The sequence below is a fragment of the Carcharhinus amblyrhynchos genome, chromosome 8 (assembly GCF_965287045.1).
Source record: "Carcharhinus amblyrhynchos chromosome 8, sCarAmb.v2.hapA, whole genome shotgun sequence".
Classification (NCBI taxonomy): domain Eukaryota; kingdom Metazoa; phylum Chordata; class Chondrichthyes; order Carcharhiniformes; family Carcharhinidae; genus Carcharhinus; species Carcharhinus amblyrhynchos.
Genome location: NC_137331.1, coordinates 95,895,986 through 95,913,667, shown reverse-complemented (window position 1 = coordinate 95,913,667; position 17,682 = coordinate 95,895,986). Strand labels below are relative to the sequence as shown.

The 17,682-nt window shown below is 42.9% G+C and overlaps 1 protein-coding gene across 1 annotated transcript in view; it reads left to right on the top strand.

The window, feature by feature from the left end:
- The first annotated feature begins 5,064 nt into the window (after positions 1-5,064).
- slc22a13b (solute carrier family 22 member 13b) overlaps positions 5,065-17,682 on the top strand; it is a 36,621-nt gene continuing 24,003 nt past the window's right edge. Inside the window, exon 1 of the mRNA XM_080194536.1 lies at positions 5,065-5,759. Within this exon, the coding sequence (XP_080050662.1) occupies positions 5,382-5,759 (378 nt within the window). The 5' untranslated portion in view covers positions 5,065-5,381. The remainder of the gene's footprint in view (positions 5,760-17,682) is intronic.

Genomic DNA, 17,682 nt, shown 5'->3' with positions numbered 1-17,682 from the left:
AATGATTGAACCCTCCACAAAAAGGTCAATCTTCGCCAGTCAATAGGCATCAACCCAGTTAACTTCATGAGCATCTAGGCCTGAGTTCTCATCCACCCTAGTTGTAAAGGATCAATTCTATTAGACACTTGACATTGCCATCAGCAGACTTAACAGCACTGAGGGACTACCTTTTAGAGGACTTCCGTACAAAGATGGGTACTGAGTACACAGCTTGGCCAATATGCACAGGGCATCAGGGAATTGGCAAGATAAACAGTAATGATTAGTGGTGCTATGCTGTTACCATAGAATCTGTGGGATGAATAACTACTTCCAGACTAAGCTACAAGGTGTCCTGGAGATATCTGAAAGTGCACCATTGCCATCAGCTAGATTTCATCATCACCCTCAACAGTGTTCGCAGCTCTTGTAACCATCACAGCACTGACAGTGGCACTGACCACTCACTAGTGTGCAGCATGTTCAGGCTTCAGCCAAGGAAACTCTACCACTCCAAGAAATAAAGATCATTCTTGGATCCACACTTGCCATACCACTGACCCAGAAAGGACCCTAGGGTTCCCCAGTATCCTCAAATCAGGGCAGAGTATTTTGGCAAAGTGGGATCATCTGCGCAACTCCATCTGCACTTACTGTGTATGGAATGCAATGATAACTGGCTCGAGGTTTGTTGGACTGAAATGGAGCCAGTTACTACAAACAAGAATTCCCCAATAAGCCAAAAGAAAGTCCCCAGCGAACAAAATCTAGATGCTGTCAGAGCTGCCAGAATTGAGAATCAATTGACCGCATGGCACAGCACCAATCTGGTGAAACTGCAACAGTATACAACTGCTACTGAATCAGGGGATGCTAGCGGGATATATAGGAATCAAGAAAGCAACAGGCTCAGCAGCAACCAATTAACCCCATTGAAGACGAAGAAAGGGATAACCATCATTAAACCTAGCAAGAAAATGGAAAGGTGGGTGGAATGCCACCTTAAACACTAAGCAGCAGAGAACATTATCACTGAAGAAACTCTCAGTACCATTCGGGACCTTGGATGGAGGACTTGGGGTGTAGAGCTCAGTAAAGCCATTCACCATGTTGTCGGTGGTAAAGTCTCAGGGAAAGATGGCTTTTCACCTGAAATCATCAAATTTGGAAAATGGCACTGCATCTGCATTGTGTCTTTGCTGAAAAAAGATCATAGGACTGCATAATTACTGAAGCACTTCTCAGTTATGCTATGTGGGAAAGGTCTTTGCTGCATTGCTCTGATTAGATTGCAAACCCTGGCGTCCTGCTTCTATCTTGAGTCCCAGTGCAGCTTCAGAGCTGGCAGATCAACAGTTGACATGCGTTTCTCACTTCGGCCACTGTGGGGTAGTGCTAGGAACAACACAAACCATTGCCTTTGTAAATCTTGCCAATGCCTTCAGCCCCGTCATCATAGATGGGCTCTTTAACCTGTTATAGAAGTTAACTGCAGAATAGCAAAGGCAAGTTCTGCTTTTGGAGGAAGAAATGATGTCCAAGAGTCCAGCGGAGCAGCATATTTTCTATAATGATGTCCAATCCAGAAGTGGTGTACACCCCCGGCATAGTCCATCTTTCGAGATGTATGGATGCCACCAGGGATAGAAAGGGAGAAAATAATTGGCAAAGAAGCAAAACTAAATGAGACAAAAACTCCATGTCTATACAATAGGGAGGACATATAAATGTACAACGTACGCATTTTAATTTGTGCTCCAAAATATAGCCAGCTAATGTTCCTTATAAAAAAAAGGAAATAGATAAAACTTGAACGATAAGCTTAATGGAAAAAATGTTAGTACTATGGTAAAACAAATGATTGAAGAGCCTCTAAAGATAAAAAAAAATAAAAATCAGCATAGGAATGATTAATTCTTAACCAACCTGACACAATTCCTTGAAGAAGTAAAGGAAAAAGTAGACAAGGGTGATACAGTAGATGAGATTTTCTTGGATTTTGACAAGAACCTTACCAGGATACCACATGATTGCCTCATGATAATGATTGTGACATGCAGCGTTGAGAGACAAATACCTGCACAGATAGCAAATTGGAGGAAGATGGAAAGTGGTGTTCCATAAAATTCAGTGCTGGGACTAATATCCCTAATTTAGATTAATAACTGGACTTTAAAACACGTGACTCAATAGCAAAATTTGAAGAAATATGTGATGCAGCATGGAGTAAGTTAATAACTAACGTTGAGAAAGGATGCAACCTAATACAAGACAGTTATAAACATACCGACTGGGGAGAAAGTGGCAAATGAACTTCAACATCGATAAATGTAGGGGGATGTGCTTCAATGTAAAATATAAAAACATCTGCACCTTCAAAGAGTAGTACAAAATGCCATTTTACCAATTGAATCTGCACCAGATCTTTAAAGTTTATTTATTGGTCATGAATAAGGCTTATTTTAACACTGCAATAAGTTAACCAGCACATCTTTCAGAATGTGGAGGAAACCGGAGCACCCGGAGGAAACTCACTCAGACATGGAGAGAACGTGCAAACTCCGCACAGAGAGTGACCCAAGCCGAGAATCGAACCTGGGTCCCTGGTGCTGTAAAGCAGCAGTGGTAACAACTATGCTACCATGCCACCCCATTTGAAAAACGATCCAGCTAGTCACATCCCGCCAGTCTTTCTTCCTATCCATGCAATTTCTTTCTCCAAGTATTCATCTAGTTCCCTTCTGAAGGCTAGCATTGAATCTGTATCCACCATGATATCAGGCTGTGCAGTCCAAATCCTAATCGAATAGTAAAATACTGTGGATGCTGGAAACCTGAAATAAAACACAAAACGTTTGGCAGCATCTGTGAAACAGTTGACGTTTCAGGGCGTGACCTTTCATCACAATAGATTCTGATAGAAACATGTATGTAGGCAGTGGCATTGCAGCTGTCTTTGCCAAGGAAGATGTCACCCAGACTGCAGTGAAGGATGAGGTAACTAACACAGTAGAAGGATTAAAATTGGTCAAGGGGTATTGGATAGGCTGTCTGTACTTAATATCTGTAGTTGATAAGGTATGAGGATAAGATGTGATGCATCCAAGGATACTGAGGGAAGTGAGGATAGAAATTATGGGGGTGGGGGAACGGTTGGGGTTGGGGGCCGGGGGGACGGTTGGGGTTGGGGGCCGGGGGGGAGGTTGGGGGAGGGGGCCGGTGGGGGGGTGTTGGGGGCTTGGGTTGGGGACCGGGCCGGGGGGGGAAACAGCGCAAGGTCCATCGACCTCAAGTGGGACTGGAAAATCCCACCCATAGTATCTTATTGTCTTATTAGGGTATCCTGAGGTCAAGAAAAGTATTTTATAAATTTAAAAATTTTCACTTCAGGAGGGTTGAAGATTGAATTCTACACAAGTAAAAGTCACAACTTTTGGATAACGCGTTGAACAAAAACTTGATATCTGCCTCCTTGGGGAAATGTAAAAGACCCTGAGGCCATATTTAAGGAGATGAGAGTTGTCGTTGGTAACCTTTTTACTGATGTTAAAGAATAAATATAACTAATCATTTATTTCATTGTTATGACACCTTGTAAACATACAGCCTACTGTGTTTCCACTTCTAACAACATTTCAAAAATGCTTCATTAGCTGAAAAGTGCTTAGTCATGTTTTCAAGTCAGGAAAGGGGCTATTTAAATATTTTAGTCTGTTTATTGGGGTCACAGGTGTTGCCATTGACAGCACTGTGCCTGAGGAAAGCTTTTAGCGCAGGATGGTAGATCAATGGCAGTAATAATTCCAATTTGCAAAATTGAATCCAAGGATCCAATTCTAAATGCATTCAGATTTAAACCATTTGTCATTAATTTGACTAAATAGTGCTTACTTGATGTTTCAAACTTGTCATCCTGGTGATTTGGAAAGGGCTATTTTACACATCGCTCATGAGTTTGATTTAGGATTTATTTACCAAATATGTTTTTGCATCCGCAATCTGAGATGTGCAAATTAATGAGGACGGTGAACACAGGATTTAGGAATAGGCAATTCCAAACAGTAACAACCTTCTGAAGGAAAATAAAACCCTTCATTTTTTTCCGAGAAAGGAAATTACTTGTTCTTACATGGTGTCCCATAACTCTGAAGGAAGGAGGAAACTTGATTTTACTTTGAAAAGGGAGAGCGGAAATTAAAACAATTGCATCACCGAGGAAAGGATGCTGGAAAAAAATACTAGATTTAAAGGCTGGCAAATCTGCAGGATCGAATGGCCTGTGTCCTACACTCTTAAGCGAAGTGGCCGCAGAGATAGTAGAGGCACTGGTTAAAATGGTCCAAAATTCCTTAGATTCTGAAACTGCCCTGTGACTTTGTGAAAACAAAATCACTTTTAATATAGTTATTGAAGGAAGGAACAAGCCAGGTGGATAAATTGGAACTGTGGTGTGCCTTGGATTCTCAAAAAGGACAAAATTTTAAATATTGCCCTTGAAGTTCCATTGTATGAATTGAAGTGACATATGAAACGCAAAGCTTGGTCTCCCTTGTTTTAACACACTGTTTGAATTAGGTTACTAATTAACCGGTGAATGTGGAGTAATGTTAACTTAGGTTGTGAGATTTTCTGATCCAATTGGTTATTTTCTTTATGGGGTTTGGAATAAATCACTTGTCCAGAGTTTCCAGGCTGGTTCCCTTTAATCATTACACCTTTCTAGCTATCACAGATTCAGTTCAATTAACAACACTTCTTGCACATCACCTTCCAAAACCCTCAATCTTAACGCCCAGAATAACAAAGGCAACAGCTGTATGGAAACACCGCCACCTGCAAGTTTCTCAAGTCAAACACCATTCTGTTTTTGGAAAAAATATTCCTATCCCTTTACTCTGGCTGCATTAAAACCCCAGCACTCTTCCTAAGCACAGTAAGAGGGATTGGATTGTTCCTTCACCATCGACAGCGGCAGTTCAAGATAGTCACTTACCATAACTTCAGGGGTAATAAGTGATGGTAATAAATTCTACCCTGCCTGTGATGCCCAATTCAATTGTTTTTTTCTTTTTGAAGACCCTGTTGGATCACGGCACCTTTTTGAATGATTGGCAGTTGTTCATTCTTTTGCAAACACAATTGAACCTGTAATATCAATTTGTCCTTAACTCGGAGCAAATGTACAAAATTGATCTCTGTGCTGAGTTGGCTTCTTTCCATCTTGACACACATCATGTCAACGATTGACTGAAATTGAGAGCCCACCTTCCCCCTCCCCCCTCAGTCTCCTGGTTAATTGTCGACATCTATGATTGAGTATTAATACAGTCACCGCTTTTATAATTTAGACTTTGAACCTTGCCTGCTGTAGAATTGATACGGTTTGGAGGGAAGACGAGATGAATGATTTTGGAGCAATTCTTAAAGCCGTGGGGGAATTTGGTCCATTCCAAAAACGTTTGCTGCTGCTAGTATGTTTGCCAAATTTCTTCCTGGGATTTCACTTGATTGCTCAGGTTTTTACTGGTGCGAGTGTCCAACATTACTGTCAGACTAATTGGATCTTAAATCTCAGTGCTGGTCTGACCAAAGAGGAACAATTGTTCTTGACTCTCCCAGAGGGAAAAAATGGATCTTACCAGAAGTGTAAAATGTACAAGCCGAACCCTGATAAGGATATCGAATGGATACGTTTACACAGCAACCAATCAATGGTAGCATGCCAGGAAGGATGGGTATATGACACCTCACAATATACCTCGACGTTAGTTACAGAGGTTTGTATTTTTGTTTAACATATAAAGAGTTCTGTCTTTAATTAGACCCATGCACTGTTGCCCCCAGAGATGGTGAAAGAATGCACACCCCCAGATGTTGCTCTTTTACAAGTTGTCCAATGGATAAGTCATGGGGATGTGACAGTCGGCATGTGGAGATCTCTGCCACAACTCTTGTGGTGTAATTAGCCAAGCTGTGCATAGCAGCTGAGAATGGACTTAATATTGAGTTCTTGCAGCGCGGATCAGTACCTGGGACTTTGATGTTGTGGCCATTTCAGAGACATGGATAGAGCAGGGTCAGGAATGGTTGTTGCAGGTTCCGGGGTTCAAATGCTTCAGTCGGAGTAGAGAAGGAGGTAGAAGGCGGGGGGAGGGGTAGCTTTATTAGTCAAGGATTGTATCACAGTGTCAGAGAGGAAGTTTGATGAGGATTTGTCTGTTGAGGTAGTATGGGCTGAGATTAGAAATAGGAGAGGAGAGGTCACCCTGTTGGGAGTCTTTTATAGACCTCCTAAAAGTTCTAGAGAGGTTGAGGAAAGGATTGCGGAGACGATCCTGGATAGGAGTGAAAGTAATAGGGTAATTGTTATGGGGGACTTTAACTTTACTAATATTGATTGGAATAGCTATAGCTCTAGCTCATTAGAGGGGTCAGTTTTTGTACAAAGCGTGCAGGAAGGTTTTTTGACTCAGTATGTAGATAGGCCAACTAGAGGTGAGGCTATATTGGATTTGGTGCTGGGAAATGAGCCAGACCAGGTGCTAGACTTGGAAGTTGGTGTGCATTTTGGTGATAGTGACCACAATTCGGTTACGTTCACTTTAGTGATGGAAAGGGATAGGCATGAACCTCGGGTCAGTAGTTTTAGCTGGGGGAAGGGTAATTATGAGGCTATTAGGAGAGAATTAGGAAGCATAGGTTGGACTAGGAGACTACAGGGTCTGGGAACGTCTGAAATGTGGAGTTTTTTCAAGGAGCAGCTACTGCGAGTCCTTGATAATGTATGTCCCTGTCAGGCAAGGAGGAAATGGTCGAGCTAGGGAACCGTGGTGCACTAAAAAAGTTGATTCGCTGGTTAAAAAGAAAAAGGAGGCTTATGTCCGGATGAGACTTGAGGGCTCAGGTAGTGCACTAGAAAGCTTTAGATTGGCTAGGAGGGAGTTAAAAGTGAGTTAAGAAGGGCTCAAAGAGGACATGAGAAGACTTTGGCTGATAGGATTAAGGAGAATCCTAAGGCGTTCTATAGATATGTTAAGAACAGAAGATTGGTTAAGGCAAGATTAGGGCCAGTTAGAGACAGCAGTGGGAAGTTATGCGTGGAACCGGAAGAGATTAGAGAGGCATTGAACCAATATTTCTCTTCGGTGTTCACGCAGGGGGACATAAATGTAGCTGTGGAGAACACTGGGTTACAGGGTTGTAAACTGGACAGTATTGCAGTTGATAAGGAGGATGTGCTGGATGAGGCAAGAGAGGCGATTGCAGAGCCTCTGGCTCTGATCTTCAGGTCGTCGTTGGTCACAGGTATAGTGCCAGAGGATTGGAGGATAGCGAATGTTGTCCCATTGTTTAAGAAGGGGAACAGAGACTTCCCCGGGAATTATAGACCGGTGAGTCTTACTTCTGTTGTGGGCAAGGTTTTAGAAAAAATTATTAGGGATATGATTTATAGTTATTTAGAGAGTAATGAATTGATTGGAGATAGTCAGCATGGTTTTGTGGAGGGTAGGTCGTGCCTTACTAACCTTATTGAGTTTTTTGAAAAAGTGACCAAAGACGTGGATGGGGGTAAGGCAGCTGATGTGGTATATATGGACTTTAGTAAGGCGTTTGATAAGGTTCACCATGGAAGGCTTCTGCAGAAAATGCAGATGTATGGGATTGAGGGTAATCTAGGAAATTGGATCAGGAATTGGCTAGCAGATAGGAGACAGAGGGTGGTGGTTGATGGTAAGTATTCGTCATGGAGTTCAGTTACGAGTGGTGTGCCTCAGGGATCTGTTTTGGGGCCACTGCTGTTTGTAATTTTTATAAATGATCTGGATGAGGGTATAGTTGGGTGGATTAGTAAATTTGCTGATGATACCAATGTCGGAGGTGTGGTAGATAGTGAGGAAGGGTGTCATAGTTTACAGGGTGACTTGGACAAGTTGCAGAGCTGGGCTGAGAGGTGGTGGATGGAGTTTAATGTGGAAAAGTGTGAGGTAATTCACTTTGGCAGGAATAACAGATGTGTAGAGTATAGGGCTAACGGTAGGACTCTGAATAGTGTGGATGAACAGAGGGATCTAGGTATATGTGTACATAGATCCCTGAAAGTTGGGAATCAAGTAGATAAAGTTGTTAGGAAGGCATACGGCATCTTGGCGTTTATTGGTAGGGGGATTGAATTTAGGAGCCGCAGCGTCATGTTGCAACTGTACAAAACTCTGGTGCGGCCGCAGTTCTGGTCCCCACATTATAGGAAGGATGTGGAGGCTTTGGAGAGGGTGCAGAGGAGGTTTACCAGGATGTTGCCTGGTATGGAGGGGAGGTCCTATGAGGAGAGACTGAGGGATTTGAGGTTGTTTTCGTTAGAAAGAAGGCGGCTAAGAGGGGACCTTATCGAAACATATAAGATGATTAGAGGTTTAGATAGGGTGGACAGTGACAGCCTTTTTCCTCGGATGGAGAAAGCTAGCACGAGGGGGCATAGCTTTAAATTAAGGGGTGGTAGTTATAGGACGGATGTCAGGGGTAGGTTCTTTACCCAGAGGGTGGTGAGGGATTGGAATGCCCTGCCTGCTGCAGTTGTAAATGCGCCTAGTTTGGGGGCGTTTAAGAGATCCATGGATAGGTTTATGGATGGAAAGGGATTGGTTTAGGTTAGAGGGTCATTGCTTTTTAACTGGTCGGCGCAACATCGTGGGCCAAAGGGCCTGTTCTGTGCTGTAATGTTCTATGTTCTATGTTCTGTGGGTTCAAGTTTGGACAAATCTTTGCAATGTAATGTAGCAGCACAGCCCTTTGTATTTGCGACCGATCCCTGTTCTTTGACTCAGCAATTTGCACCTCAGTGGAACAGCTGAATCTCCACTGATGTGAAATGAAAATCTCTTTGAATTGGGGCTAATGGGACAAGCGACAAAAGATGTTTTCCTTTTAACCAATTTGTAGTGCTTTATTGTGACTGGTAGCTTGGAGTCTCCTATTTCTTTTTAAGAAGTCAGGAAAAGATATTAATTTCTATTTCTTGTGTGTTATTTGCTTTGGGTGTTGACTCTCTTAAAACACCCAGATTCATAGCTCCTTGAAAGTAGAGTCACAGGTGGACAGACTGGTGAAGAAGGCAATCAGCATGCTTGGTTTCATTGGTCAGTAAAATGTCTGACAACACCAGGTTTCAGTCCAACCGATTTATTTGATAGTAAATTCACTAGCTTTTGGGGTTAGTCCCTTCGTCAGGTGAATGGAGAGTTCTGGCCTCTATTAGAACATATAAAGCACAGACAGTTTACAGATTACTGATTAGAATGCGAATCTTTACACCTAACCTGCTGTTCAAGTCTTAAAGTGGCTGACAATGTGTGTGGAAGGAGCACTGATCACAGGTTAAAGAGATGTGTATTGTCTCTAGACAGTACACTAAGTGAGGTTTTGCAAACCCAGGCAAGTCACGGGGGTTACAGATAGTGTGACATGAACCCAAGATTCACATTCTAATCAGTAATCTGTAAACTGTGCTTTATATGCTCTGTCTGAGGCCAGAACTCTCCATTCACCTGACGAAGGGGCTAACCCGAAAGCTAGTGAATTTACTATCAAATAAATCGGTTGGACTGAAACCTGGTGCTGTCAGACTTTTTACTGTGTTTACCCCAGTCCAACGCTGGCATATCCACTTTATTGGTCAGAACATTAAATACAGGAGTTGGGACTTGTTGAAGTTGTACAAGACAGTGGTAAGGCCACACTTGGAGTACTGTGTATAGTTCAGGTCACCCTATTATAGAAAGGATGTTACTAAACTAGAAAAAGTGCAGAAAAGATTTACTAGGATGCTACTGGGAGTTGATGGTTTGAGTTATAAGGAGAGGCTGGATAGACTGGGACATTTTTCTCTGGAGCATCGGAGGCTGAGGGCAGATCTTTACAGAGATCTGTAAAATTAATGAGGGGCACAGATCAGCTAGATAATCAATATATTTTCCCAAAGGTAGGGGAGTCTAAAATTAGAGGGCATAGGTTTAAGGTAAGAGGGGAGAGATACAAAAATATACAGAGGGGCATTTTTTTCACACAGAGGATGGTGAGGTAGTAGTAGAGGCAGGTACAATTTTGTCTTTTAAAAAGCATTTAGACAGTTACTTGGATAAGATGGGTATAGAGGGATATGAGCCAAATGTGGGCAATTGGGACTAGCTTAGTGATTTTAAAAAAAGGGTGACATGGGCAAGCTGGGCCAAAGGGCCTGTTTCCATGCTGTAAACTTCTATGACTCTATGACCATTTCAAATTGAAGACATTGGTCCAAGATCATGCATATCAGAGTCAAACAAAAACTTGCCACCTTCCACGTGTTTATGTTCCAAATATATATTTTGTTTGTAAAATTTGTAGAAGTACAGTTCAAAACTGTTCAACTTCAGGTTTACAGATGCAATAAAATTCAAATTTTCTGCATGCAGCATGTTCTATTCTGAGGTGCCTCAATATAGTTGCAACACTCTTTATAATATATGTTTCATGTCATGCATATGGCAAGAGGAGTTTTACATAGTTTCCAGTCCCACCCTGCACTACAGCTGAAAGGCCTTAGACAGGACCTTTCTCTATCACATCTCTGGGGCATCTCTTAGCATGTAATTCTGGATCTTGGAATGTGTCTATGTGCAGCACTCGGCTGAGGACAACTCATCCCACACATTCTTGTGGAATTATTGCTAAATATCTATTAGTGTCCATACTGTCAGATGCAGCCATAATCAAATAAGGGTGAAGTTGCCACAGTCCTAGATCACCATAGGATCTTAAACCTCAGTGCTGGTCCGGCCAAAGAGGAACAATTGCTCCTGACTTTCCCAGAGGGGAGAAAATGGATCTTACCAGGAGTGTAAAAGGTACAAGCCAAACCCAGATAAGGATATCGAACAGATATGTTTACATGGAAACCAATCTCCCCCTTTGAGGGGAAGAGGTGACTGGTGGTGATTTAACCTGAGGGTCACCACACCTTAGGTGAGGAGCAAGCTTGAGAAGGATTGATGAATAACCTCATTGGTATGCAAATTGAACCTGTGCAGTTGGCATTGCTCTACATCACAAACCAGACATCTAGCCAACTGAGCTAACCAACTGGGAGATTTTAATCTACATGTATACTGGAAAAATTAGGTGGGCAATGGTAACCAGATGAGGAGTTCATAGAATGTTTTTGGGATTGTTCCTTAGAACAGCACAGTTGGGAGCCAATCACAAAGCAGGTTTTATTAGACCTGGCATTGTGTAACAAGGTAGGGTTAATTGATAACCCCCTAGTGAAGGCTCTCTTGGGTAGCAATTTATAATATGATTGAGTGAGGTCAGGGGAGAAGTCAATAGAAGTGCAGGAGCACATATTTAAAGGGATATTTCAAAATAAAAGAAAATTCCAACAAGAAAAAATTTCCAAGGGGAGACACACCATCTGTGGTTAACTATAAAAGTTGAAGATACCATCAAACTTGAAAGAGACCATACAATTATCCAGAGGTGGCAGATCAGAAGATTGGACAGACTATAAAGAGCAGCAAAGAATAGCTATCGTTTGGCTAAGATCAAGTGTCAGTTCAAGCCTAAGATGGGGTACAATGCCTTATCTTGTCAGCTTGGATCTTGGTTGTCTCTCTTGTGAGGATCATGAATTGGGTTCAGTTGGATTTTGAATTTGGTTTTTGAAGCAAGCAAAGGATGAATTTGGGTTTGCCTGGTCCACTCTGAGCATTGGCTTTGTAATTTTAAGTATGGAGTAAAATATTTTTAAAAAGATTATTAAGTAGGGAAATATCAGAATTTAAGAGAAAGTTAGTTAGAAATATAAATACTCAAGAGTTTCTGTAGATACTTAAATAGGAAAATAGGTAACTAATTGCGTATTGGTCTATAGAATATGAGTCTGGGGAATTAATAATGGAAAATAAGGAGATAGCAGATGAATTGAATGGGTATTTTACATTGGTTTTCACTATAGAGGATATAAGCAACAAACAAACACGAAAAAGCTATAAATCAAGAATTGGAAGGGAGGGAGGAACTCAAGAAAATTACAATCACCAGGGAAGTGATACTGAGCAAATTGTTGGAACTGAGTGACAGGGTAGCACTGTGGTCAGCATTGCTGTCTCAAAGCACCAGGGACCTGGGTTCGATTCCTGGCGTGGGTCACTGTCTGTGTGGAGTTTGTACATTTTCCCCGTGTCTGTGTGGATTTCCTCTGGGTGTACTGGTTTTCTCCCACAGTCTGAAAGACATGCTTGTTAGGTGCATTGACTTGAACAGGTGCTGGACTGTAGCGACCAGGGGAATTTCACAGTAACTTCATTGCAGTGTTAATGCAAGTCTTACTTGTGACTAATCAATAAACTTTTACTTGAGTGTTGACTAGTCCATGGGTTCTGATGGACTTCATCCTGGGGTATTAAAAGAAGTGGCTAGTGAGCGAGTTAATGCATTGGCTTTAATTTTCCAACATTTTCTAGATTTGGGAAAAGTGCCATGAAACCATAGCATCCCTATAGTGCAGAAGAAAGTCATTCAGCCCATCGAGTCTGCACTAACTCTGACAGAGCAACTTGCCCAGACCTCCCAATCCCCATAACCTCATGCATTTGCCATGGCTAATCCACATACCTTGGGATACCAAAGGGCAATTTAGCATCGCCAATCCACCTAACCTGCACTTCTTTGGGCCGTGGGAGGAAACCGGAGCAGCCAAAGGAAAACCATTCTGACATGGGAAGATTGTACATTAGTTTGGAAAATGCAGCTCTTTATTCAAAAAGAGAGAGAGATAGAAAACTGGAAACTACAAGCCATGTCAGAGGGAAAATGTTAGAAGCTATTATTAAAGATATCATAGGAGGGCACTTAGAAAGATGCATGGCGATCAGGCAGAGTCAACAAGGGAAATCATATTTAACCAATTTATTGGAGTTCAATGAAGGACTTACATGCTGTGAATAAAGGGGACCCTGTGGATGTACTGTATTTGGGTTTCCAAAATACATTTGATAAGGTGCCACATCAAAGGTTATTGCAGAAAATAAAAGTTCATGGTGTCAGGAGTAATGCATGAGTAGAAGATGGGCTTGCTAACAGGAAACAGAGGGGACACATAAATGGGTCTTTTTCTGATTTGGATGGATGGAATGTGTAGTCCTCATCAACCAGGGTGGATGCATCTTAACTTTTTACATAAATGGCTTGGGTGAAGGGACAGAAGTTATGGTTGCTAAATTTGATAATGATACAAAGAAAGGAAGGAAAGTAAGTTGTGAAGACGACGTAAGGAGACTACAAAGTTAAGTAAGTGGACCACAATAAGGGAGATTATGCTTCAATTGTACTCGGACAATGATACAACCACAGCTGGAATACCATGTACAGTATTGGACTCCTAGTTTAAGGAATGATATACATTCATTAGAACCATTCAGAAGTTTACCAAACTAATTCCAGGAATGGTTGGATGGTCTTATGAGGAAAGATCAGAAAGGCTATGTTTGTATCTTAGAAGTGGAAGGTGTGACTTGATTGAAACATGTAAAATCCTGAGGGGTCATGATAGGATGGCTGTGGGAAGACCCTACAACTGGGGTTCACTGTTTAGGATAGGCAACAAAATCTCCTCCATGAGTATTCTTAACAGCAGCGCCCCACAAAGCTGGGTCAGCAGCCCCTTTACTATACTCCTTTTACATTTCTGACTGTGTGGCCAAATTCTTTTTCATCTCCATTTTTAAGTTTGCTGATGACACCATTGTAGTGGGTCAGATCTCAGACAGTGATAGATGGAGTATTGGAAAGAGAATCAGATGAAATGATGCAGCTACAATAATCTCTCAATATCAATAAGTCATTATCGATATCAGGAAGCATAGAGGAGGACAAGCCCTTGTCTACATCAACAAGGATGAAATGGAAATGGTCGAGAGCTTCAAGTTTCTAGGTGTCCAGATCACCAACAACCTGTCTTGGCCCTTCCACACTGACACTATAATTAAGAAAGCCTATCAACATCTCTACTTTCTCAGAATTCTAAAGAAATTTGACATGTCTGCTAGGACTGTCACCAACTTTTACAGATGCACCATTGAAAGTATCTTTTCCCAGATGGGAGATTTCAATGTCCACCACCATGAGTGGCTCAGCAGCAGCATTACTGATTGAACTGGTCAGGTCTAAAGGATACACCTGCTAGACTGGGGCTGCAGCAGGTGGTGAGGTAACCAACAAGAGGAAATAACATACTTAAGCTCATCCTGAGTAATCTGCTGACTGCAAATGCATCTGCCCATTACAGTATCAGAAAGAGTGACCACCACACACTCCTTGTGGAAACTAAGTCCCATCTTCACATTGAGAATAACCTCCTTTGTGTTGTGTGGCACTAATGGGACAGACTTCGAACCGATCTAGTAGGACTGGGCATCCATGTGGTGCTGTGGGCCATCAACAGCAGCAGAATTGTACTCCAGCACAATCTGCAACCTCATATCCCACACTCGACAATTACCATCAAGCCAGAAAATCAACTCTGGCTCAATGGAGAGTGCAGGAGGCCATGTCAGGAGCAGCACTAGTCATACATAAAAATGAGGTGTCAATGTGGTGATGCTACTAAACAGGACTATTTGCGTACCAAAGGGCAAAAACACCAAGCGATAGACAGACAGAGCTAAGCGATCCCACAACCAATGAATTAGAGCTAAGCTCTGCAGTCCTTCCACATCCAGTCGAAAATGGTGGTGGACAATTAAACAACTCACTGGAGGAGGAGGTTGCACAAATATCCCCATCCTCAATGATGGAGGAGCCTAGCACATCCATGCAAAAGTTAAGGCTGAAGTATTCGCAGCAATCCAACCCGGCCAATTACTGCTCAATCAATCTACTCTCGATCATCAGTAAAGTGATGGAAGGGGTTATCAACAGTGCTATCAAACAGCACCTGCTCAACAATAACCTGCTCAGTGATGTCAAATTTGGGTTTTTCCAGTGTCACTCGGCTCCTGACCTCATTACAGCCTTGGTCCAAACATGGACAAAAGAGCTGAATTCCAGAGGTGAGGTGAGAGTGACAGATTTGACATCAAGGCCGCATTCGACCGACAGTGGCATCAAGGAGCCATAGTGAAACAGGAATCAATGAGTATCAGGGGGCAAACTCTCTGCTAGTTGGAGTCATTCTGGTACATAGGGACATGTTGCAGACGGTAAGTCATCTCAGCTTCAGGGCATCTCTGCAGGAGTCCCTCAGTGGAGTGTCCTAGGCCCAACCATCTTCAGCTGTTTCATCAGTGAATTCCCCTTGTCAAGAGGTCAGAGGTTGGGATGTTCGCCAATGATTGCACAATGTTCAGCATCATTCGCGACTCCTCAGATACTGAAGCAGTCCATGTTCAAACGCAACAAGATCTGGACAATCTGGACAATATCCAGGCTTGGGCTGACAAGTGGCAATTAACATTTGCGCTATACAAATGCCAGGCAATGAACATCACCAGTAAGAGACCTCTAACCAGTGCCCCTTGACATTCAGTGGTGTAACCATCACTGAATCCCCCACTGTCAACATCCTTGGAGTTACCATTGACCCGAGACTCAACTGGACTCACCGCATAAACATAGAGGCTACAAGAGCAGGTTAGACACTAGGAATACTCCCCACTTTCATGGATGGATGCAGCTCCAAAAACACTCAAGAAGCTTGATACCATCCTGGACAATGCAGCCCACTTGATTGGCACCACATCTAAAATTTTCAATCCCTCCACCACTGACACTCAGTAGCAGCAGTGTGTACTATCTACAAGATGCACTGCAGCAATTCACCAAAGATCCCTAGACAGCATCTTCTAAACCCGAGACCACTTCCAACTAGAAGGACAAGGGCAGCGTATACTTGGGAACACCATCGCCTGCAAGTGCCCCTCCAAGCCACTCACTGTCCTGACTTGGAAATATATCACCGTTCCTTTGCAGTCAATGGATCAAAATCCTGAAATTTCCTCACTAATGACATTGTGGGCCAACCCACAGAACATAGATTGCAGCAGCTCAAGAAGGCAGCTCACCATCACCTTCTCAAGGGGAACTAGGGATGGGCAATAAATGCTACCCCCCCCCCTCCCCCCCCCGCCCCCAGCAATGCCTATGTCTCACGAATGAATGAAGAAAAATGTATCACAGCTTGGTATAGCTCCTGCTTTTATCAAGTCCGCAAAAAGCTACAAAGGGTTGTGAACACAGCCCAGTCCATCCTGCAAACTAGCCTTGCATCCATTGACTCCACCGACATTTCCTGTTGCCTCAGAAAAGCAGCCAGCATAACCAGGGACCCCAGACATACTCTCTTCTACCTTCTTCCATCATGTCCCAACTGACTCAAGAACAGCTTCTTCCATGCTGCCATCAGACATTGAATGGATCTACCTTAGATTAAGTCGATCTTTCTTCACACCCTAGCTATGACCATTGCACTATATTCTGCACCTTCTCCTTTCCTTCTCCGCTATGAATGATATGTTTTGTCTGTAGAGGTTCAACAGTAGGAGTCCTGCAATCAGAGCTGCAATTGGAGGCTTCAAAGTTTCTGCACGTACTAGTTCTCCGAGACATGTGTGCACTCCTAGGCATTCAACGAACAAAAAAAATTACAGCACAGGAACAGGCCCATCGATCCTCCAAGTCTGCACTGACCACACTGCCCAACTTAACTAAAACCCCCTACCCTTCCAGAGACCATATTCCTCTATTTCCATCCTATTCATGTATTTGGCAAAATATCCCTTAAAACTCACTATCATATCTGCTCCCAATACCCCGCCCCCCAGCAGGAAATTCCAGGCACTCACCACCCTCTGTGTTAAAAATCATGTCTTGTACATCTCCTTTAAACCTTGCCCCCTCACATCTTAAACCTATGCCCTCTAGCAATTGACCCTGGGAAAAAGTTTCTGACTATCCACGCCCTTCATAATCTTGTAGTCTTCTATCAGGTCCCCCCTCCAACTCCGTTGTTCCAGTGAGAACAAACCAAGTTTCTTCAACCTCATCTCATAGCTAATGCCCTCCTGACAATTTAACATGGTCAATCAACCTACCCGCACACCTTTGAACTGCGGGAAGAAACTGGAGCACCCGGAGGAAACCCATGCAGACAAGGGGAGAACATGCAAACTCCATACAGACATTGACCTGAGGCTGGAATTGAACCCAGCTCCATGATGCTATGAGGCTGCAGTACTAACCACTGTGCCACCATGCCACCCCAAGTCCCTTGAGAGGATACAGAGGAAATTTGTAGAATGATTCTAGGGATGAGCGATATAAGCTGCAAAGTTAAGTAAGCTGAAGTTGTTCTCCTTGGACTGAAGAGATCAATGGAGAGATTTGATAGAAGTGTAGAAGTTATGGCAGGCTTTCTAACAGTTTTCATTGTGCATATCCAATAGCTTTCTTCTGTAGGCTTCCCCAATGAAGTTCTCATCTGCAGCAGGACTCCTATGTGATATTGTCCTCCAGCAAGATAATGACATCCTCGGTGCCTGCCCTGGCTGCAGTCCACTCATGGCCTGGTCTCTCAGCATGTTCAGATCCTGTCTCTGATCTATCCTCTTGCACAGTGTCAGTATCTGAGCTGATGGTGACGACCCTATGTCTTCATCATCACTCGCTTTT